Raw genomic sequence first — 23229 nt, forward strand, 5'->3', positions numbered from 1 at the left:
AAAACAATTGAGGTTTTTTTGAATTTTTTGAGTGTTTTCTTCAGAATAGGAAAGAAATTGATCAAACATTAAAAAATAAATCGAATGTTTCTAAATCTGATATTTTTTTCATCAACCACAATAAAATTAAATGGCATTATTGGGAGTGCATGATTCCGATTCTCTTTTTGATTTTACTCATTTGCCCACAGAAAAGCCACAAAGCAAAATAAATTGTGCGCATGGATATGGTTTGAAGCTCAACAAATTTTATCGTCATTAACAAAAATCTTCTAGAAAAAACACTCTTTTTTGGTCTTGATACAGGTGTTATAACCCAATATGACATCGAGACAAATGATGACGTTTCTGTTTGTTGAGTTTTTAGATGATGATTATAACTTTTTATTCATATTTTACATTAGCAAGCAATTTTCAAAAAAGAACGTTCAATCTCCAAAAAACCAATTCAAAGCATTTATGTTGTTACACGTCACGAACACATTCTTGTATTGGCTGGTTTGAATTTTTTATTTTTAAAGTTTTGGCTTTGTAATGAAGTGGAAATACACATCCCTGCTTTTATTTCAAACTTTTGAAGATGGCTTGATTCACATATTAAGTCTCAGAAGCCTTGAAGAGCAGCAAGTTGTGAAAGCAAAAGGATGCACAAAGTTTGCTGTTGATGAAGGCAACAACGATGAAGGACAGAAAATTGCTGTTCTCACCGATTGTGTAACAATTTTTCAGTGGAAAATATCCGAATATGTTCCAATAACAGTTTGCATTGATTCACTGTATTCATTACTTTACTTTTTATACTCATTATTAAAAATAAGGAATCATATACTTGCCCTGATAAGCCAATTTCTTTGGCGTATTTTGATAATACTCTTTGCATCGGTTTTAAGTTTGCATATAATTTCATTCAAATTTTCACATTTTTGTTATCTTTAACCTCTTATTTCAAATCTTAAAAATATGCAGCAAACGATTTTCTGTGTTGAAGATAACGAAGCCTATTGGTTCTCCTATCATTACTGAAACAAAGAATCAGAGACCAGCTACGTTTATTGCGCATGTTAAAGAAAGCAATGTGATGGCAGTTGGAATCGGAGGTTTGGAGTAGCTCTTTATTTTTTTATCGACTTTTAAAAGCTGTCTCATCTTCAATTTTTGTTATACTTATCAATTTCCATTGCTTTTTTTTTTTAACTTGTGTAAAATAAATCATATAATTTTTACCAAAATTATTCAGATCAAGTTTCATTTTACACTCCGTCTGTGCAATTAACCTCAAGTTATGAGCTTCCGGATGATCCCTCAGCATTTTCTTACAACACTTATGGTCTGCACTTTTAAGGGCTTTCAAAAATTTAATGTTAATGATTATTCTATTCTTCTATTTGTGTTGTCTGAAACGCTTTAACACATTTATTTTTTAATAATAAAAAAAATCTATTTTTAATCATCACACATTAAAATCACAATAATTTCATTTCATTCTCTTCTCTCCCTCTCCCTCTCTCTCTCTTCCTCTCACATCCACCAGCCTTCTTCTCACCATACATGATCTTCGCCACCCGCACTGCCCTCGTCGTGTTCGATCCCATCCGCCTGAAGCCAATGCAGATCCTCCAACACGACTGCGGCTCGCCCGTTGCGCTGATCCCTCTGCGGAACGAGGTTGTGTTTGTGAAGGCGCCGACGATGATGAAGAAGACAGGCGTTAGCAGCATCGAGCTCTTCCGCCTGCATCCGCTCCCTGCTTTCCAGTCGCTCCTGATGAAGCTCAAAAACGCCGGTTTCGACGAGGCCAACGCAAAGTACGACGAGATGGTCAAACGTGGCTTCTTCGACGACCCGAAATACGCCGAGCCGCACGAGAAGCGCATTGTGCAGAGGGAGCTGGGCATCTTTGGGCTGACACACGCTCCGTTCCACTTTGAGCAGGGGATGAGACACTTGGCAGACTCGAAGGCTGATCCGAGGCTGGTTCTGGGAATGTTCCGCTCTTTTCTGCCAGGAGTGCCAAAGTACACAAAGCCGAGCTATTTCAAAGAGAGCGAGGAGAAGGCGAAGAAGAGGAGGAGGGGAAGGTTTGAGGAGGAGAAGGACATGGAAGATGCAGATGAGGAGGAAGGGAGAGATCTCAGAAAGAAGAGGAGGGGAGATGGTGTTCTGGATGAAGGTGATGATCTCAGCGACTTCGACGATGATGAGGACGATGACGATGAGGACGAAGAAGACGACGAAGACGACGAGGCAGAAAGAGAAGACGAAGAAGCTGAGTCTGCTCTTCATCCAGCAGATGGCAGTGGCTCCTTTGGTCCGCAGTCACCGCGCAGTCGGAGGAGAAGGAAGATGCAAAAGAGGAAGGAGGAAGAGTATTCAGAAGCTGAGCTCGCCATCAACTGCTGGAAGTGCATCGATGCGCCGTATGCCTTCTGCTGCCCCGAAGGTGAAACAACAAAGGACCTCCAGCAGTCTGAGTCCAGCTTCAGCCCCGTCACGCCCACTCTCCCTACCATCCCTCCTCCTCTCTCATCTTCTTCGTCACATTCATCGCTGCCACCGCCCCCTCCTCCCCAGCCGCTCCCTCCGCCTCCTCTGGATGGAGATGACACTCAACCCACAAACCTTTCAAGACGTGCTGTTCCACTCGACATCCAAAGGTGCATTCGTGTGGCGTGTGCAGCCCCGTCGCAGCAGGAGCAGACGGCTGAGCTGTTCAACAGGGCGCTTTTGGCGCTGGTGGAGTACTTGTTCACTGTCAGAGGCAGCTCAACAGCTGGCTCAGGGGCTGAAGACGGCGATATGAACAGCAGCACCGTTGGGCTGCTTGGAGAGAGGAGCAGCAAAGCAAGCGAAGTGGAGAAGAGGCTGGATGGCGTGGTGGACAACGCCCTCATCCGCCTCTGCTCATTCCTCGGGCTGAGCAACCTGACTGCCCTTGTCACTCTTCCTCCTCAAAAGTTCTTTGGTTCTTTTGTTGTGGCAAGACAGTCGCTTATTGGGGCACACCGATATAACCACCTTGCTCTGTTTCTGAGGGGACATGGGGACTTTGTGAGTGCGCTGGACATCTGGCGGCGCATTGGGCTGAAAGAGATAGCAGAAGAGACATTCATTGGCGATGGAGACAACAGCAGCAATAACGGCACAAACAGCAAAGGGATCAAGTCACCTGGTGTGAAGGCGATGTCACCATACACTCAGATCACAAAGCAGCCGAATGTGCTGGCGCCGCCTCTTTCGCCGCGCTCGTCGGTGCTCAAAGGCAATAACAAGGACACGTTTTCTGACCCATCCATTGCGATGGCACTGACTGAGACGATACACACGCTGCGCAACTTCAGCAGCAGCAGCAGCCGAAACATCACTACAACCACAGCCACCACACAGCAGATGAATGCATCACACGACAGAAACAACACATCGCAGGCAGCAAAGGAAAACGAGGCAAGACAAGAAAACGCAAAGAAAGCAGTGCGGAGAATGTCACACGACGTGTTTGACCCGTTTGCATCTCCTGGAGCATCTCCAACGATTTCTGAAGGAGGCAGCGAGATTGAAGGAGAAGGCGATGTGGATGAAGAGAGAGAGCACGAGAGAGACGAAGAGAGAGAAGACGAGCCGACGGAGGAGGAGCTGGAGTTCCGGTACTGGGAAGACTGCCTGTTCCACTTCAGTGTGTGGGTGATGAACACGCAGCCGCTGCGAGGCGTGGGCATCTTTGTGGACAGGGCAGAGTGCAGGGCGACAAACATCGACCGGACGCTGGAGTTTCTGATGGACCACGAAGAGAGCGTGGTGCTGAAGATGCGGAAGAGCAGCGAGAAGGCTCTGGCAGAGGGGCACACGTGGAACCAGCTGAGCGACGAGGAAATCGCCAGCGGTGTGTTCTATCTGAAGGAGAACTGGAGCGACCTCTTCTCGCAGAAGACGACGGAGCACATCTTCCAGCTGATGCTAGCGCCCACACGCACCGCACTCAACACGAAGACGACGCTCTTCCCAGCTCCTCTGCTGTACACGCTCCCTCCTCTCCTCCAGTACCTCTCCTACGCCATCAGCACCCTCCACACCGAAGACCCTGCTGTCCACTCCTTGTTCGCAGACAGGCTGGTCTCTTTGTGCCTCTCTCTAGCTGCCGAGCACCCAGATCACCTGAGAGCACGCACAGGCGGAGGGCGGAGCGGCTGGATGAGCAGCAAGCCGTCTGCGGCGAATGCGTTCCAGATTCTCAATGGCCCCATCTGGACGTGGCCATGGCCGTCGCAGCTGAGAGAGCAGGAGAACATGCAGAGAGGATACCGAAGGCGGCAGCGCAGCACTCAGCTGCTGGATGAAGAGCCACTTTACACGCAGTTCCCTCTGCCGCCTCCGTCAGCAGGGACTGACACGGGGGTGCTTGGGCTGCTGAGGAAAGTGCTGGTATCCTTCCTGTCACACCACCTGGGCGTCCCCATTTTCACTCCTGTGCCTCCGCCGTCTTCTGCCAGTCAGCGCGGTGCAAGCAGCAGATACAGCATGCAGTCTTCGTATTCGTCATCTGCGTCTTCTTCTTCTTCCTTCTCCTCCTCCTCATTATCATCGTCATCTTCTACTTCTTCTACTTCATTCACATCCCGCAACTATGCCACACTTCCCGAGTGCCCACTTGATGTGCCCCATCTCATCCATCGGCTGAGTGGCTCTACTCTTCTGTCAGAACTTGTGCTGCTGCTGGAGAAGGCCGGGCGTGTGTGCGAGCAGATCTACGTGGCAGCTGTGCTGATGGGCGACATAGAATACGCCGAAAGTATCGTCTACCGCACTCGCAACTCTGATGCTGCCTTGTCCCTCGTCTGCTGCGTGTCAAGAGGCCTTGTCAGCACCTCGCCAAACGCAGTGGCCAATCTGTCTGCTCAGCAGCTGTCCCAAAGGAAGCGCTTGCAGTCGGCCAGTGGCAACTCTCCTTCTCCATCTTCCAATCAGAAATCTGCGTATCGTTCAGAAAAGGCACCCCTCCCACCTTCTTCGAGGACAGACAGAAGAGGCCCAGCACCTGCGCCTGTTCTGTCGCCAGAGGCGGGTGGACTGCGAAGAGAAAGCAGCAGCACTTCTGCTGAGCCATCTGCAAGAATACTGTCAGCAATGCAGGCAGCAGGCGTGGAGGCAAATGGGACGGAGGCTGCTCCATCTGCCCCGGAGCCTCTCATGCCATCAATGGCATCTTCCTCTTCCTTATCTTCTTCTTCATCTTCTTCTTCATGCTCCCAGCCACTTGCTCCTCCCTCTCTCCCATCACGTCAGTCACATCCGCTTGCCCCGCCGTCGTCTGTCGGAAAGCAGTCTTTCTCTCGCTCGCTCGACGAGGCGCTTAAACTGGCACAGAAGTTCTCAGCGTTCATTCACCCGTCCCGCCTCATCCTCGCCTTCGACCCGATGACACCGCTGAAGCACCTCCTGCCCTTCCTCACGCGCTTCTTCCGCGTCATCCAGTCGTCCACTGCGCGTGTCGTGGCGCTGAGCTCAGCCAGACGAGGCATCGAGACGCGTGTTGCCGGCGAGAGTGTGCTCACACACAGGCGGATGAAGCAGATCGGCTACGAAACTGTGTGCGATGTGTGCCACCACGAGCTCGGCAGCAAAATGGTCGCCATCTTCCCAAATGGCTCCACTGTGCATGTGTCCTGCATGAAGCAAGGAAATCCTGCAACTGAACCCTCTTCCTCTCCTTCTCCCTCTGCTTCGTCTGACACTCGATCACTTGGTGTTCCCACTCCTCCCTCTGCCTCTTCCCCTGCCCACTCGTCTTCCTTCGGCTTCTCTTCTCCTCTTGATGAGTTCTCTTCCGATCCTGCTCTCCCTGCTATCTCCCACCTCCCCCTGTGCCCTATCACCGGATTCGACTTCACCAAGGCCAGAGGCATCGACACCATCCAGCTGAGGCACAGCGTGTTTGTAGACCAGCAGGGCCACTCGCTGAGATACGAGCCCATCCAGTTCGTCTCCACTTCGAATTTGCATCGGTAGGCACCTTTTGATTGCTGGTGTGTTTATTGTTTTTGCGATCGTGTGCTGCTGCTAGCTGCTGGCTGCATATAGTTTTGGATTATGAAAATGAAGAAAAATTGCTAAACGTTATTTTTTTTTTTAATTTGTGTTTCTATTTTTACACCTTTTTTATTTTCCTTTTAGCTGAAAGAATGAGTAAATTTTTTAAAAAAAGAAAGAAGATTTAAAGAAAAAATTATAAAAATTTTTAAATCGAGAAATTTTTATTTCAACAGGCTGTGCCAGTGAAATAAAATAATTTTGAACAAGAAATGAAAAGGATCTATCGCATGTTAATATCATCAGAGTATATGGCTGATCCTTTTAGAAATCACACTTTCGTTCGAGTTTTGATCAATATTATAATCTCAATGGGATTTTCGTAAAAAATGAGTTGAAATAGGGTTCACTTATTGTTTATGATATTGCTATTGCAAAAACAAATTTTGACACAAATCCCATTGAAAACAAAATTTCGATCAAAACTCGAACGAAAGAATGATTTCAAAAAGGATCAGCCATATGATCACCACAGAAAAATTGTTTTTTCAATATTTATATGTAAATATTGTTCAGAATTGCTCATCATATCTTATCGTATGTAATGCTAGCTTGTTGAATGGAGTGGTGATCATATAAGAAAAGGCATGAACAACAATTATATTTTTCCATTTTTCCATATGGACTTTTTTTCAGAATAAAAATCTATTTTTTCATCGGTGTGGCTAATGAAAAATGAAACGAATATTCTTTATGTGATTGATCAGCTGACTCGAAGGCTTAATTCAATTCTGTCGGCAAAAGGGTATTATACCAGAACATTCAAAAATTCTTCCAATCTATTAGTAACAATTTTTGATAAGTAATTATGCTATTTTAACTTGTAAATTTTGTGCGGAAACTCGTTTAAAAATTTTTTGAAAATTTTATGATCAAAAATTTATTCACAATTTAAGTGAATGGTCAACATTTTTTTTATGGCTGAACCAAATTTGATCTTGAAAGATAGAACAATTTCATTGATGAATCGCACATTTACTGACGAAGAGAAAGCATTGAATTGGTATTTCACAGTGCTGCGAGATGGAATTTAACCAATGTGTTTAATTCACAAAATAGAACAAAATTGCAGAATGGAAGAAGGATACAGATATTGGATTTGTCCCAGATGCATTAAATTCAAAAGTTTAGTTCATGAAGGAACAGTATTCGAAAATATGAAAAAGCCCCTTAGAATTCCTCTGCTTGTATTACAATATCTCTGGTTTGAAATCCCAATCAAAACTGTTTCAATGTTATTGTCCGTGAACAGAAAAACTATATCATATTGAGCTAGTGTAACGAGGTGCTGTTGCATGAGGATTTGGAACAGAAACCAGCACAAAATCAGAGGAGAGGAGAAGATTGTGAAGATAGACGAAACAGTCTGGAGAAGAAGGAAATACCATAAAATAAATAAAAGAAATAGATTTGGATTCTTGGAGGAGTCGAAAGGTTAGAAGGAGGAGCATGTGACAGATTTATGATGATAGTTCCAGACAGAATCAAAGATACACTAATTCCGATAATTCTGGATCACATCAAATTTTGAACAAAGATATATTCTGACGAAAGGAAAGCTTTCCTATGTTTGAGTACGTTTGGTTATTTGCATGAAACAGTCTGCCACAAGCGGGAATTTCTCAATAAAGTGAATAAGGCATGTTCAAACACAATTGAAGGGTTATGGAAGCATTTGAGGTCATCTTTTCCTCAGTCCGGAATGAGAATAAAATATCTCGCAGATCAGATTGCAATGTTTTTGGTGAAAAGTTCTTTGAAGCTTAAGTTTGAAGATCTGATGAAAGAGTTGATTCATTATGAACCTGATGAATTGATTGTAGAGGAAAATGAAATTATCGTGGAAATGGATGAAGAAGAAATCCCAGATGCAGATGGTATTCTTCCTGAAATTGAAGTAGAAGATAATTCAGATCCATTTTGGGCAGGAGACGGAGAAAGTTCGACTGAATATAGCACCTCAGAATAATTATTAATAACGTTTTCACATAATTTTTTTATTTTTAATATATAAAAATATCATGTCCCAGAATAATTTTTGATAATTTTGAAAATTCTTTATTTCAACACATAATGATTTCCTCACTCTGATATTTTGCATGAATAAATATAATACTATAATAAATACTTTTATCATAAAATAAAGCCAATTCTGATGTACAGGTATAGTACCTATTTGCCATTATGTCCATTAAACGACAAACAGTTTCGTATTTGACGAATTGAATTGATGATGAACGGATAATTCTAATCACAAGATATGTAACAGATAGAAATTGATGAAGATGGATATCTGTACATAAAATGACCGTCTTTGTGTGGTAGCCTCTTCTTTCTCTTCAAAATATAGAAAATAACGCTGTTCTGCGGAAGCTGAAAATGCAAACGAAAAAAAACACCTTATGAAAAAGTAGAGAAAGTTGAAGAGGAAAAAGAACTTCAAATTGAAGAAGGTGAATATGCATGGAGATTGAGAAATCCATTTAAAATTGTTCGAAATAATATATTTGAAAGAGGTTTTTGCAATATGCCATGAAGAAGAAATGAAGAAGGGCAAGATGAAAAAAAGCTGATGATGATGAGAAATCCTTCATTGAATCATCATAAATTCAAACAGAATTCAAAGAACACATCTGAAAGATTTCTTTCTTTTGCTTCATTCTCAAACGAAAGAACAAGAACAGCCAGGAGATTCTCCATTGAAATGGCTGTAGCTGTGCATTGTGTCTTTTCAGCATGTTCGGCAACTGCAAAAGGTGATGATTTGACAAGTGATGTTTTTTGAAAAGAAAACAGTGTGCAAAATGAAACATTCTGAGAGTACTAGATGAGAAATGAGTTAAAAAATAGGTGTTTCTTCATTTACTGAGTGTGCTATTTATTGTCAAAAAGAGGGAAAAGAAGGATAGAAGAGACATTTAAAAAAGTGATGTCCATTTTTTCTCATCAGCCATTGTGATAAGACGTGGCAGCCATTGAAGTCTAACGAAAAATTTTTTGTTTGCTCCAAAAATGATAAAAGTGTGTGCAAAAGGAAATATTCAGACTATGAATCCTGATTCTCTTTCTATCTCATCATTCTTTTTGCTGAGCAGCAGAATTCTCTGATTCATTTCTTCTGGGTTTTTTATGGACAATTGAAGATCTTCTTGAATTGTTGTGCATCCTGGATGCTTCTCATGGAACAGTTGCCTTTGTGGTATTACTCATCTGATCGTCATTCAATAAAAATCAAATAGATTTTCAAAATCAAAAACATTTGATGAAAACAATAGAAAAATATCGTTATCAGTCATTTTAGCTGTTTTACTAATCGTTTGTCCTACCATCCTAGATGTTTGAAGTGGACCTTCAAGAATTTTCAAATTTTAGTCATTTCTCTGAAAAACCATTTAGCCATGCTCTTCTGCTATTTGACTGATATTTGGTTCGAGTTGCAAATTCTTTTTTGATTTTTGGTTTTTTCCTTCACAAGTCTGCTGAGTCATCTTGAATGAAAACTGAAAATTGAAAAAAAAGATAAAAAATAAAACGAAATTCAACAAACACACAAACATTTGTTGTCCTTGTTTTCAATCTGAATCTGCTTTTCAAACAGTCGAAAAAGCCTTTTCTTGAATGAAATATGAATGTTTTATTTCTTTTTCTTTTTTCTGAAATACTCAATTTCTATGTATTTGGTATATCCAATTTCATACCAATTAAAAACAAACTCAATTTTCTTAACGAAAAAAGAAAATTTCAATCAGTTTCGTTATTAATTTTTGTTGGTTTGATCAAAAAAAAAAAAAAAAAAAAAAAAAAAAAAAAAAAAAAAAAAACATTTCCATTTTTGGACTAATACAGCTAATCCTTGCTGCTTCTTCGAATTTTCTTTTACACTTCTTTTATATAAGCAAAAATAAAAAATATTTTTTCCGTGTATTGGTCCTTTTCTTTTTGATAGATAATCAACGATGAATGTATTTATCTTTAATTTTGTTATTTGGCAAGTTGTGCCTCTCTTTTTGAATATTTTTTGTAACAAACAGAATGAGTATATGTAATGATGATAAATGTGAAAAAGGAGTTCAGGCTATGACTAGAACCGAGCAATTTTCAAGTTTGTTCCTTTATTTGTTTTGAACCATTCTGAATATAATTTTTGTTTTTTTGAATACCTTTTACAAAGTTTTTCATCCCAATTAGGAAATGACAGCAAGACCTGAAAATATGGTAACGTCTGGAATTAGTTTATTTCTGTTTTTAATGATTTATTATTAATTATATTGCAATTATTATCTTTTAAAAACATGCGGAAAGTGGTCAAAAATATTATTTTTTTTATTGAAAAATTGTCATTTTCAAGTATTTATGGGTTTGATCAAACATTCATCAAATGTCTTTGTCACAAAGAATGTTCACAAAAACACCTATTTGTGAACTCAACGAAATATTTTCTGATGATATGGGTGCATGGAAATGGTATTTCGAAAATGTGCTGGAAGGAGAAGCTCCAGAATGCAGACATGATAAATGCAAAATGATAGTCACATCTGGAGTGAAATATTTCAAATATTGGAGATGCGGAAAATGTGGCAAAAAACAGTCAGTTTGTAAAAACATATCTTTGGAAAATTCTAAAATACCGCTGAGAAAGTTTTTGATGAATGTTTTTTGTTATTACATTGGCGTATCAGCCGCACACATTTGTGAACTTTTTGGAATAAGTGAAAACACATTACATTATTGGACGAGTGTTATTCGAGTCAGATGCACATCAATATGGAAAAAAAATTAAGCTACCATAGGAGGGCAAGGAAGAATTGTGGAGATCGACGAAGCGGTTTGGAGGCACAGAAAGTGTGGGCAAGGGAAAAAGAAGAGGCAAATTTGGATATTTGGAACTGTGGAAAGGACACCAGAGGGAGGTGCGGGGAAGAACTTCGTGATGATCGTGCCAAATAGAAAGGCTGAGACATTGGTTCCAATAAAACGAGCCAAAATTCTTCCTGGAACTCGGATCAGAAGCGATGAATGGAAGACTTATGCAAGATTGAAAGATTATGGTTACGCTCATGATACTGTCTGTCACAAGTGAGAATTCAAAAACAAAATCACATATGCCTGCACAAACACTGTCGAAGGTTTGTGGATGAATTTACAGAAATTTTTACCAAGAACAGGATACAGATAAAAGTATTTTGGTGACTATTTGTGTGATTATTTCTGAAATCTTATTTTTTCATACAAACATTTAGGTACAAAAATATTTCTTGAATGTCAATAAAAAAAAAATTGAAAAAAAAATATGCTAATTGAATACGTTATAAATATTTGTTTTGAAAAAACGCTTGATTTGAAAAACAATTATCATGCTTCTTTTCTTTTGAAACAAAAATTTCTTTCGAAAAACTTTTAATCTTTGAAAAATCAACACCACGAAAAAAGATATGATTTCTATTATAATCACCCATTTATCTATGTGGCTGGCCAGAAGAAACTCACAAATACAATTTGATGAACTAATAAAGGAAATCGTCCTCAATTTACCTGAAAAAGAAAATGAATTGGAAGAATCTGAAAGTGAAGAAAGTGACTAGGCAGAATCAGAACTGGAATCTGACATATAAGATGAAAATGATAATCTTCAATTGACAGAATTACAAAAATCAGATTCACTTGGAACTGGGGACGGTGCAAGTTCATCAGAATTTGACCCAATGGAAGTTGATTTATTAATTATTTTTTGAATTCTAATTTAAGAAAATTCATTCACCCATTTTTTCCTCTATTTTTTAATTTTTTTGTTTTTGACTTTTTTGTCAACTTCCGCACATCTCTGATGCATGAAAACATGATGTATATTATCAACATTCCTCATATATTATTTTTACAAAAAATATTCCGTTCCCATATAATGCCCTCTTGCCATAATTTGTTTTATATTATTCTTATTGAATCCAAGCTTCAATTTGAAGCAATATAAGCAAAAAAAATTAGTACCTAATAAAAAACTGGGTACTAATAAAAATCTGACCCTATATTATTTATTTTTATTAAAAAACTTTTTCCACATTTGATTTCAAATGATGAACAAAGTTACCAAACACTAATTCACAAAATAGTAATATTAAAGTCTCTATTTTTTCCACTTTTGAAAATATTATTTTCCTTCAAAGATTTTGAAATGAATATTTCGATCTTTGATTACAAATAAAAACACTTGTTATAATTTTCTCAAAACACTTGCTTAAACATGAAAAACTTAAAGACACAAAATAAATATGAACACATTAATATTATGCTTGATTAAATATCTATAAAGAGGACTGAAGATCACATTTAAAAAGAAAGAAATGAATACAGATGTTGTTTGAAACTCAAAGCATAAATTTTAAATTGTAATACATTTTCCAACTCAAAAATATACACAAAAAAAGAAATTTTCTTTTATGGGTGATATATAAATTAAGAATAAATAATTAAATGGAAGTTATAATTAATAACAAAAAAAAAAACGTTAGAAATAAAAGGCATTTAAATATAAATACAACAATTTTCTTAGTCTTTGGAAAAATAAAACGTTGTTATGATAATTTAATTAATAAAAATACAAAACAATCAAAAACTTCCATCCTGATTTTTAGAATGGTGGAAATATTCTTTCTATCATAGGAATTACAAAAACAAGAACGCACCATACTATAATTTACCAATAAAAATTCATTGAAAAAATAGTTGTATCTTTCCAATCAAAAATTTCTCATTTATTACAGATTAATTATCATACCAAAATTACAAAAAACTGGTTGAACCACTTCCTTCACTTTCAACGCTTTCGCTTTTGCATTCACCACAAAACCTGGCTGAGCAGTCAAAATCAATCGCATCTGACGCTGTTAGTATGACTGCGTCTGCAGGAAAATGCCGTATGAATTCACGTTTAAGATCGATGAGCGTTGGCCTTAAGCAGCCTTTTCCTTCAAAGCACGATCGAATGCAGCCGAAATACGATGTCTGCTCTACCTTTTCGATGAAAGGCCTTTCCCCGTTCTTAATTTTTTCCCCAGCAATTACTGCCTCATACTCTCCAAATGGGATATCAAGCGTCAGACATTCCCACAGCATCATTCCTATCGAAAACACAACCGTCTTCTTCGTTGCTTGCTTTTTTGTTCCATTCATCAGTTCAGGCGCCTTCCACCTCATGCACTCTGTCCTGTTGTCTTCCTCATCTTCAAAGGCAGATGAAGGAGGTGAATTTCTGTTATAGTTATTCACAACCGAGCAATCAGATGAAGATGTGATTATCGTTGAGGCTGACGAAATAGATGAAGAATCTGAATCTGATGAAAAGTCGGAATGCATCGCAACGCAGATGACCATGTGTTCGGAGAACAGTACAATGAGAGGACTCAGATTGGTAAGAGAAGAAAGAGGGTTTTCCATCTCGTCAAAGGAGTGGAGCGCCAGATTAGCCACCCAGAACAGGATTTGAGCAGCTGTCTGTTCCCTCTCCTCCAAAGTTCCTATTGCCATTTCCTTCTTCTCATTCCTTCCATGAAGCAGCATGAACAGCGAATCCCTCAAGTCCACAATCAGCTTTTCGTGAGGCACCGAACATGCCATTGCATCCACCAGATTCGACATGGATGAAGTGGTTGGACACAGATCCTCCCCACGAACAAATGTTGTGTCTGTGTCTGAAGTGTCTGTGGTAGAAGTGGATGAGACGGATGGAGATGAAGTTCTTTTCCTCGTCTCTTCCTCTTCTTCAACCTTCTCTAATGCCCATTCAGGAATCTTGTCTGAATCTTTCCCCAGAATATATTCAGTAGATCCACTCTCACTCAACAAATGCTCTGATGACTCTGAATGTTCCATATTCGTCTCATATATTCTCTTCTTTGCTCTCTCTTCATTCTTTTTTTCTGCTTCTTTCTCTGCTCTCTTCCATTGTTCCTCTGGAGACATCTCCATCGTCACCATCTCAAACGCCTTCGGATCCTTCTTCACTGTATCATTCACAATCTCTTCCAGTTCTTCTGTTCGTCTCTTAGATTTCCTCCATCGAACAGCCAGAATAACGGACACAATAAGAACAATTAAAAGAACAACAGCCATTATAATTACAATTAGCAACCAATAGGATTTTTCTTCTTTTCCTCCCTCAACCACATTATCATCTCCAGTCTTTGATTCTGTTTTGTTCTTCAGAATCTGCGGAGAAGTTGAGGCCAAATGCTTTCCAAACAAAATCATCACTGACACCTCCGTTTCGTCTGCAATTGTTGAAATATTTTCTGACGAGATTGTCCCAAGCACTTCCGTTTCTGATACAAAACCATCTTCTTCAAACTGATATGTCTCAAACAACTCCACATCACCTGTTTTATACACGAGTCTGAATGACAAGTCACATGGCAAAAAGAGCCCTCCCTTGAATTTCACAACAACTTTGCTGCCATTCTCATTCACAGAAACCTCTTCCAGTTTGGGAATGAAGAAAGGCGAAGACCTTTCTCCTGCTATCCCTCCAAGTGCGCATCCATCATTCAAAATCCAAAGTGAAGTATTATCCTTCAATCCATCTCCTCCTTTCAAACTCATCACATTCAATGTTCCTGAATCTGAACAGATGATATTCCTTCTCAATGATAGATATCCTTCAATGGACGGATTATTGTTCTCAAATCTTCCATCACTAACAGTCAACTCCCCTCCACTCATTGTTATTCCACCATCAGGTGAATTTGTTATTGTTATATCTTTCATCATCACAGAACTCTTCACAACATCTACAAGAGATCCATCCCATCTGCACATCTCTTCTTTCTCGTTCAAATATTGCTCATTTCTTTCCTTTGAACTCCCATCGAAAATGCAACTGTCCATTTTCACATCCAAACAATCCTCCAATTTCATCAATTTCCCTTTTGCGGTCTTTGAACTGACTCCACCTATTGTGCAATTTGCCAATTGCATCGTCTTTTTCATTGACAAGCAAGATATTAATGATTCTTCACCCCTTTCAACTGAGATATTTTCTGTATTGAAATCCTTGATTGTTAATTGCCCGCACTCATAAATATCTATCAGAGAAGTTTTAATTGTTGAATTGCTAATCGTTAATAAATAAATCACTGATGGAAGTTGAGAAGAAAGATACAATGCAGATTCTTGAAGAATTAGATTTGATATAGAGCATCCATCAAGTTGTAATTCTCCTTTTACCATATTTACAAGATGTAATGAAATGCTCGCAAAATCAGTATTTTCTTCTTCCATCAGTTGTTTTGATTCAAATGAACAATTCACAATTTCAAGAATTCCTCCTTCGGGTGATATCAATGATTCATGTGAAGAGATGAAATACGAATCAAACACAAAGTTCACTCTCACCAACGAGACTGTTTCTCTTGTTGTTATCAAAGTCTCTCTTGTTTTTCCAATGTTTGATTTCACTTCAACTTCACACATTTCTCTGTTCCTTGAACTCAGGCTCATCTCCTCCAGATTTATCTCTTCCTCAATCACACTCTCATAAACAATGAACATTTGACTAATGAAATCTGAAGTTAGATGCATTATTCCATGATTTATAGAATCACATGGAAGAATGTTTGTTCCACATTGTTTGTCATTTGATCCATTCACGCTGCTCACAACAATTGTATCACTCTGATGGATCGTCACAAAATCAATCAGATCTGTATCATCTTTATTTTCACAATTATCAATTCCATATATCGCATTAATTCGTGAATAATGATTCTCTCGAAGATCAAACTGGAATTGGCTTTCATTGATCTGCGATGTGATGTTATAACACTCAATGAAAATGTCATTTCCCACACTAGCTGTGTTTGCACTGAACTTCATCCTTAAAAATGTAAAATTCAAAAACCCTGTTTCCTTTGTTGCCAAATATACCCCTCCACCTCTCCCTGTGCTGCTGCAGCTGCATTGACTGATTGTTGAGTCAATCATCTTCATTGATCCTGAAGCACCCAATGTGAAGGATATTGCACCTCCTTTTTCACTTTCTTCTGCTTTATCTTCAGTGATGTTGCTCGCATTCACAACCAAACAAATAGTATTCTCACTTTTTGACTCCAAAATGCTTGCTCCATTGTCACTTCTCTTCACTCCTGAAAATGATGATTTCTCAATCTCCATATTAATTCCTTCGTCACCTCCTTCATTAATCTTCAATCCCGGTTCAGATTTCTTGATTGATAAAATACATCCTTTGCTTTCATTTAACGAATCCACTCGAACATTCACCAAATGGACTGAAACTCCAGCATCGTGAATTACAAAAATACTGTTTCCAACATTGCACGATTCCATCGACAAATCATTCACTTCTACACTGCCTCCAATCGCATCCACAAATACACAATCAAATCCATTGTTCATTCCTGCTTCTGAATGGAATGAACATCCACTTATCACCAACTCACCTTTTCTGTTTGATATGATCGTTTTAGCTGAATTGTCAAATCCAGATGTCAGTTGCAGTTGGATATTTGTCAATTCAAGATGATTATAATTTTCCATGAAATATTCCATTTGACTTCCAACTGACTTTTCATAATTCAATATCGCTTTAACATTCTCTTCTCCCATTGATGAAGCCTTTTTGATCTGATAGTTGGACATGTTGAATGAATCTCGAATGATAGTTGATCCTTCAATCTGAATTGTTTTTCTTCCAATATCCTTTTTCATGTTTTCCATCCCTTTCCACATCGTTTTGCATGGCTCTTCTTCACTTCCACAACGTGCCACATCATATCCTTCAGATGAGATAAATATCTCAATGGAGCTGAATGGAATCAGAAACATGAACAAATCCTTTACTTGATGAAAATCGTCACTACCCTTAAACAGAGTTTCATCATCCTTCATTGATGAGTAATCAAATTTGAATGAGTCATTTGTCACAGAACTGTTGAAATCCTTTCCCAAAATGAACATATTCTTTCCAATGGCTGCCTTGTTGTTCTCAAACGTAACTCCAACATCAAAAATAAATGGGTTCTTATTCAAACAATTTTGACAATCCAAATACAGAAATCCGCCTTTTCCATTGCTCGATGAAAGTGAACAAGATGATGCATTTGTTGATTTCATTGCCAATTCTTCATTTCCTTGCAATGTCACTTTTGCAACACCACCTTCACCGCTTCCAGTGTTTTTTATGTTCGAAAAGTTGCAGTTTTCAAGCAAAACAGATGAAGATATCATCAATTGTGATTTGGCAAATGAACAATCTTCCAAACTGCATTCCTTTGAAGTGCAATTCAACAGTTTCACTTTGTATTCCTGTTCATTTGCATTTGTGGGTAAAAGAGATAATGAAAAAAACGAAACTGTTGATTTCACATCTGAAATCGTGAAAAACTCCAATTCAACCATCTTCCCTGTCGATTTGATCAAGAAAAATTCAATTGTGCTTTGCTTCCCTCCAATCACACTCATCTCACAGTTCTTCATGTGCAACTCCCCATTTGTGCTGCTCGATTCGATCACTGCTGAGATTGTTCTTGAAAAGCTCGATGGAATAACAATCCCAATGAATTTCATTTCTGTCAGTGATGCAGATTTCAGAATGCATTCTTCTTCAGAGCCACTCACTTCTCTTTGACATTCTATCTCCATAACAACCTCAGTATTCGCCTTTATACACATTCCTCCCACATCCACACACCCAGTTAAAAACGAATTTGAAATTACAGATATCTCCTCTTTAACATTCAGTGTTCTCTTTAAACGCTCCATCCCATAATTCACATTCAAACACGGCACCTTCTCCAGTCCGCAATATTGCTCTTCCACTCCAGATGCTCCATCAACATATACCTTGTCAGCAAAATATCCATCTAAAAATATGAATAAATCGACATCCCAATCACCAAATGCTTCTGTTCTGTCATGTCCAACAACCGAGTTGTCTTTCTGAGTGATGTTTGTCATGAAAGCGAACAAGGGCTCTTTCACAGAAGCGATTAGGGATTCGCACACAAAATACATATCTCTTCCGACACTGGCCTTGTTGTCTGAAAACAAGATATTTGTAATGGAAAAGGAGGATTCTGACACTTCTGAATCATCCTTGAACTCGATCATGAGAGCGCCGCCTCTTCCTCCAGAACTTGTATCCTCGCTCACACAGCAGGTGGAGAAATATGTGTCTCTCACCGAAAAGGAGTTGGCAGAGACGGATGAGGCGAATGAGATGCACCCGCCATTGGTGGCAGTCTGTTGGTGTTGTGGAGCTGAGTTGATGCTGGTGATGGTGCAGTTGGCGAGGGAGAGGGAGAGGGCAGGGGAGGTGGCAGAGGAGAGGACACAGCTGGCGGGGGTGGCAGTGGAGGTGATGTGGGTGATGTTGGAGGAGTTGAGTGTGAGGGGAGCGGTGAGGGAGGTGAGGTGGAAGATGCTTTGGCTGTTGAGGGTGAGTTTTGTGATTGCTGTGTGGTTGAGGGCGAGTGAGCCAGCAGTGATGAAGAAGAGGGGGGTTGTGATTGATGATGAAGATGGGGTTGTTCCGGTGATGGTGGTTGTGTTGAGTTTGAGGGAATGGGAGTTTTGGGAAAGGTGGAAGAGAATGGGAGTGATTTGATTTGTGGAGTTGTGGGTAATGGTGAGGGAAGAGACTGTGAGGGAACCTTGGGTCTGTTGGAAGAGGGCAGACGAGGCAGAAGGATCTGGTGAAGAAAAAGATGTTGATAATGACGAGGATGACGATGAAAATGATGATGTTGATTGTGATGATTGTGAAAGTGAGCCTTGTGGTTGGGAAATGCCGCTGGAGGCGATGGTGGTGGTAGTTGTTCCATTTCCTGTGATTTTTGTATTGGGGGCACGAAATGAGAGAGTTTGTGTGGGAGTGAAGGTTGAGGTGAGGAGTGTGAGGGAGGCATCATCGAAGGGAGCAACGCATCCGAGAGCATACTCCACCGTGGCACATGGGCTTTGCTGTGTTTTGCCACAGGCATCGACATCAGTTCCGCCATTTGCAACGATTTTGTTTTGGTTGATGATGGGAAGCCAGCTGTTGTACTCAACATTATCTGCTTCTCCTGCATTCCACACTCTTTTTGCCGCAGTTGTTGATCCACATTGACTGAATGGAGATTGGGTGATACTGCTGCCATTGAAAAACACGTCATTCCCCCTTCCATTTGTTGCAGTGTTGCCATCGAAGAAACAAAATGTGATGAGTTTTATTCCATTCATCCAAGTGAATGTGTTAGTTAGGCAAAGCCCAGCTCCTCCGCGTGTAGAAGATGCACTAGTCAATTTATTATTTATGAACTGACAATCATTGATTGAAAATTGGCTTGGTTTGTTTTCTGGAGGAGTATTGAATGCGACTGCACCAGCCGCATTTCCACCAGTATTTGCGATACACTTGCATTTGGATAACAGAAATTGAAAATTTGCATAATCATTTCCGAGACCAAAATACCAACCAGTTCCGCACCAGTCTGTTATTGAACAACTTTCCACACTGTTTTCAGAGAATGTCCAAACAGAGTTTGTTTGCGGATAAGCTATGCAAGTTGCTCCTCCATGAGGAGCAGAACAATTCAAGAAATTGGATTTTTCAATGTTGATATTTAACAAATATATGCAGTATATCGCTCCACCACCGCATCCATTTAATGTAGTTGAACAATTGTGAAATGAACAAGAAGCGATTTCGAGATTTGCATTTGTGCAGTTGACTTTCAGAGCACCTCCGTGATCACTTCCGCTATTTGAGTCATTCCATTCGCACCATTCAAAGAGATAGCTATTCAAATCAGTAAACGACAATCCTTTTAATTCCTTTCTTTGAGATTCGGATCCGTTATATTTAATTAGATCATTTGGTGAAGATCGAGTTTGGTGGAGGAAAGAGGCATTGAAGGCAGAGAGGGAAGTGGATGGACTGTTGATTTTTGGGAGGATGACACCATCGATGGGGTTGTGGGTGTGGATGAAGATGGTTGAGTGGACGGAGAGAGATGAGTGAAGAGAGAAAGAGGGGATTGCATTAGCGTTGATGTTTGTGGAAATGGAAGAAGAGGAAGAGATAGTTGAGATGAAAGGATTGAGTGAGTGTGAGGAAAATAGTGAAGGTGTAAAATGCGGTAGGTGAGATGAGATGTTTGAGAAGAGGTTGTTTGAGAGATGGAGATTGAGGTGGATTTGGAGGTGGGGATGGGATTGGTGATGCATATGGAGAGGTGAAGAGGAAGAAAAAGAAGATGATGAGAATGATGATGAGGAAGATGAAGGAGAAGGGGAAATGGAAGGAGTTGGAGAAGGGGAAATGGAAGAGAGGGAAGAAGGAGAAAAAAGGAAGGGCTGGATAAGGGAGACGAAAGAGGAGAATGAGGAATGGGAGATGGAGAATGAGGCAGGGACTGGGGAATGGGCATGTGGGAGGAGATTGTTTGGGGTGGAGAAGAGGGGGAAGGAGAGGATGGCAGGTTGGTGGGTGGTGAGGGAGAAGTTTGTGAGGGAGAGGGAGGCATGAGCAGAGAGGAAAAGTGGAGATTTTGTTGCTGGGTGGATTTTGCAAACGGAGGAGAAGATGGCAGCAGCTGAGTGGTGTTGGGCAGTGAGGAGTGGACAACCGCCGAGAGGGATGATGTTGAGGTGTGTCACACACAAGGTGGTGTTGCTGATATTTAGACTTGTTCGAGCACAACTGACACGATCGCCTGATGAGAAATTAGTTGTTGATAGATAAATGCCCGGATTATTGTAGTATTTATGGCTGCTTGTTTCAATGATGATCGTGCTCTCTGGCATCTCAATATTCATTTCTTGTTGATTTTGTTTTTCAGCAATGTCTTTACCATTGTTACAATTTACAACAACAAATATCAGAACAACAATATTGAGTGCAACTTTTGCGCTGGTGAAGAGACTCACCATGGAAGAAGATAGTGAAAATAACTCAAAAATAAAAATTCCTACTCCCAATATATTTGTTTCAATCATATTCTTTTTTTGAATATTTGTTCTCAACGCAGTCATCAACAACTCATTTTATTTTATTGAAAATAAATTAAATACTGGCATATAATATGAGGAGGTTTTTTATCATAAAAATTGATCCTTGCAAAATTTTTATTGATCTTTCATTAAATTTTTGCAAAAAATTCGCTAAGAATAATTCTATTTCAAAAAATATAATTGTAACACACACACACACACACACACACACACACAAAAAAAAAAAAAAAAAAAAAAAAAAAAAGAAAAAAGAAAAATGAAAATTCTTTTCAATAAGTTCCAATATCAGAATCCTCTTTGAACGAATAATTTCCCTTCTTCTTCTTCTTCAAAAAGATTCGTTTTCAGTTGAATGCTCATTTGCTCTGTTATCGCCTCTTGCATTCTCGGGTTTGTTCTGCTTGTTCTCAATCTTGCAGCATTTTCAACGAATTCGAGAAGAAGGAACAGACGAAGGCGAAGGATGAGAAGATTTGAAAGAAAAAATGTCTGTTGCAGAATCCAGACATCAACATCATCAGCATGGAATTAAGCAGCAAAATATGTCGAGGAAGAAAAGACATGTTATTGCCATTCATAAAAATTCTTGGCTGAAACATATCAATCGCAGTCAAATGCTCTCTCCCTTTCTTTTCATATTTTCCTTCTCTTCCAATCAGCAACAAAAGTGTTCATTGTCTTTTCATTTGTTTTTTGGCCAGAAAAGAAAATACGATAGATGTGAAGATGTCTTTGCCTTTTTGTCCATCATCTTCATTCTCTCTCTTCTCTGTCAATTGCAATTCATCCTTCCCTTCAATAGATCATATTTCCATTCTCAAAACACTTTCATTGAAGTGATCTTCTCAAAACAATAAGTTCTGAATTTTCTTCTTTCTCTTTTTGTCAGAAATCTTTTTGTGAAATTCAGCCAAATCTTGTTTCACCGCCTTTCACTTCCATTTCATTCATCGTGTAAAAAGTGACTGAGTGCCAATTAATCTGAGTTGCATGCTGCCATCCCATTCGAAAAAGAAGGGGAATTAAAGTGGTGATGATGCTTGATGAGATAAAGATAGAAGCTGTGCGAATGAGTGAGTGTGCGAGTGAAGTCGAATTGGCAGATAGCAATGGCAAAACTGACTGAAGTGAATGGAGAATAGGCAACTTTTGTTGAATAATCTTCATGTCCAACTGAAAATGTTGATTCAGACTAAATTTTTTTCATTTTCTCATTTTCCTTTTCATTCCTTTTCATTCCTTTTCATTTCATCTCTTCTTCTTCTTCTTCTTCCTGTTTTCTTCCTTTCTGAGACGATGATGAAATGAATGGAAATGAAGTGAACAGTCGCTTCACAGATGCACAAAGCAATCATGCAAGTCATCTGACAGCCATGAAAAGAAGCACTCTTCTGCAAAATATGGCAGCATTTCATGAAACCTTGTGATGGTACCTTTTCAACCTTTTTCTTCTTCTTCTTCTTCTTCCATCCTACAAAAATATTTTTCTTTCCGCTTCTGTTCGCTTTGCCTCATCCTCCCTTTCTTCCATTTCCCCCTTTCAATCGCTTCGAAACATTCATATAAGATGGCAAGCCATCATTCGCAATTTTGTCATCACTGTTGGTTGCTAAAACTCCCCCAAAAAGGCAAAGGCGGCTCTTCCTTTTAACAAGTCATCAACTTTCACAACTCTATTTTCTACTAACATTTTAAAAATATGAATGTGCTTCTTGCAAACATCTCAAAAATTGTCCTTCACTGCTCGAAACACACCCTCAATGCTGCTGATAAGCCAAGCAAATTCTTCGTTCCACAATGTTCACGATTGAAAGTGGCTATTGATATTAAAAAAGAGTCAGCTTTTCATGACAAGAACTTTCTTCCGTTTTTCCTCGATCTTTCTCTTCCATTCCATCCTTTTCAACAACGAATCCAAAATACAGCTCATTTGCAATCGCTTCTTCCAAGCTTTTGTTTTTGAAAAGCTTTTCCATCACAAGCATCCAAGAAGAATAATAATCTATTTGAGTGATGTTACAATGCACCCGATAACATCGCATTCTATCTGCCATCTCACTCAAGCAATGCTCATTTTCCATTCTCTGATTTGGGCAACAATCACAATGAAAAAAATGAACAGCGTCAAATAAGAATCAGTGAACA

The 23229-nt window shown here is 39.4% G+C and overlaps 4 protein-coding genes across 4 annotated transcripts; 3 read left to right on the top strand and 1 right to left on the bottom strand.

The window, feature by feature from the left end:
* Positions 1 to 130: 130 nt before the first annotated feature.
* MONOS_3214 (Homotypic fusion and vacuole protein sorting (HOPS) complex component Vps39B) lies at positions 131 to 6230 on the top strand (the record flags this gene model as incomplete). The annotated part of the gene is made up of 8 exons (XM_067873199.1): positions 131 to 230; positions 277 to 350; positions 405 to 498; positions 581 to 759; positions 819 to 889; positions 967 to 1097; positions 1238 to 1327; positions 1532 to 6230. The coding sequence occupies 8 exons, from the start codon at positions 131 to 133 to the stop codon at positions 5998 to 6000; spliced, it is 5208 nt and encodes a 1735-aa protein (XP_067728025.1). The 3' UTR covers positions 6001 to 6230.
* A 6628-nt stretch (positions 6231 to 12858) lies between these two features.
* On the bottom strand, positions 12859 to 18045 carry MONOS_3215 (uncharacterized protein; the record flags this gene model as incomplete). Its single annotated transcript, XM_067873200.1, has 1 exon — positions 12859 to 18045. The coding sequence occupies one exon, from the start codon at positions 18043 to 18045 to the stop codon at positions 12859 to 12861; it is 5187 nt and encodes a 1728-aa protein (XP_067728026.1).
* Positions 18046 to 18148: 103 nt separating this feature from the next.
* On the top strand, positions 18149 to 19198 carry MONOS_3216 (uncharacterized protein; the record flags this gene model as incomplete). Its single annotated transcript, XM_067873201.1, has 2 exons — positions 18149 to 18641; positions 18726 to 19198. The coding sequence occupies 2 exons, from the start codon at positions 18149 to 18151 to the stop codon at positions 19196 to 19198; spliced, it is 966 nt and encodes a 321-aa protein (XP_067728027.1).
* A 924-nt stretch (positions 19199 to 20122) lies between these two features.
* Positions 20123 to 20599, top strand: MONOS_17510 (uncharacterized protein; the record flags this gene model as incomplete). Its single annotated transcript, XM_067870437.1, has 2 exons — positions 20123 to 20210; positions 20307 to 20599. The coding sequence occupies 2 exons, from the start codon at positions 20123 to 20125 to the stop codon at positions 20597 to 20599; spliced, it is 381 nt and encodes a 126-aa protein (XP_067728028.1).
* Between the last annotated feature and the right edge of the window lie 2630 nt (positions 20600 to 23229).

The sequence above is a fragment of the Monocercomonoides exilis genome, assembly GCF_001643675.1.
Source record: "Monocercomonoides exilis strain PA203 chromosome Unknown scaffold20-1493094, whole genome shotgun sequence".
In the NCBI taxonomy this organism is placed as follows: Eukaryota; Preaxostyla; order Oxymonadida; family Polymastigidae; genus Monocercomonoides; species Monocercomonoides exilis.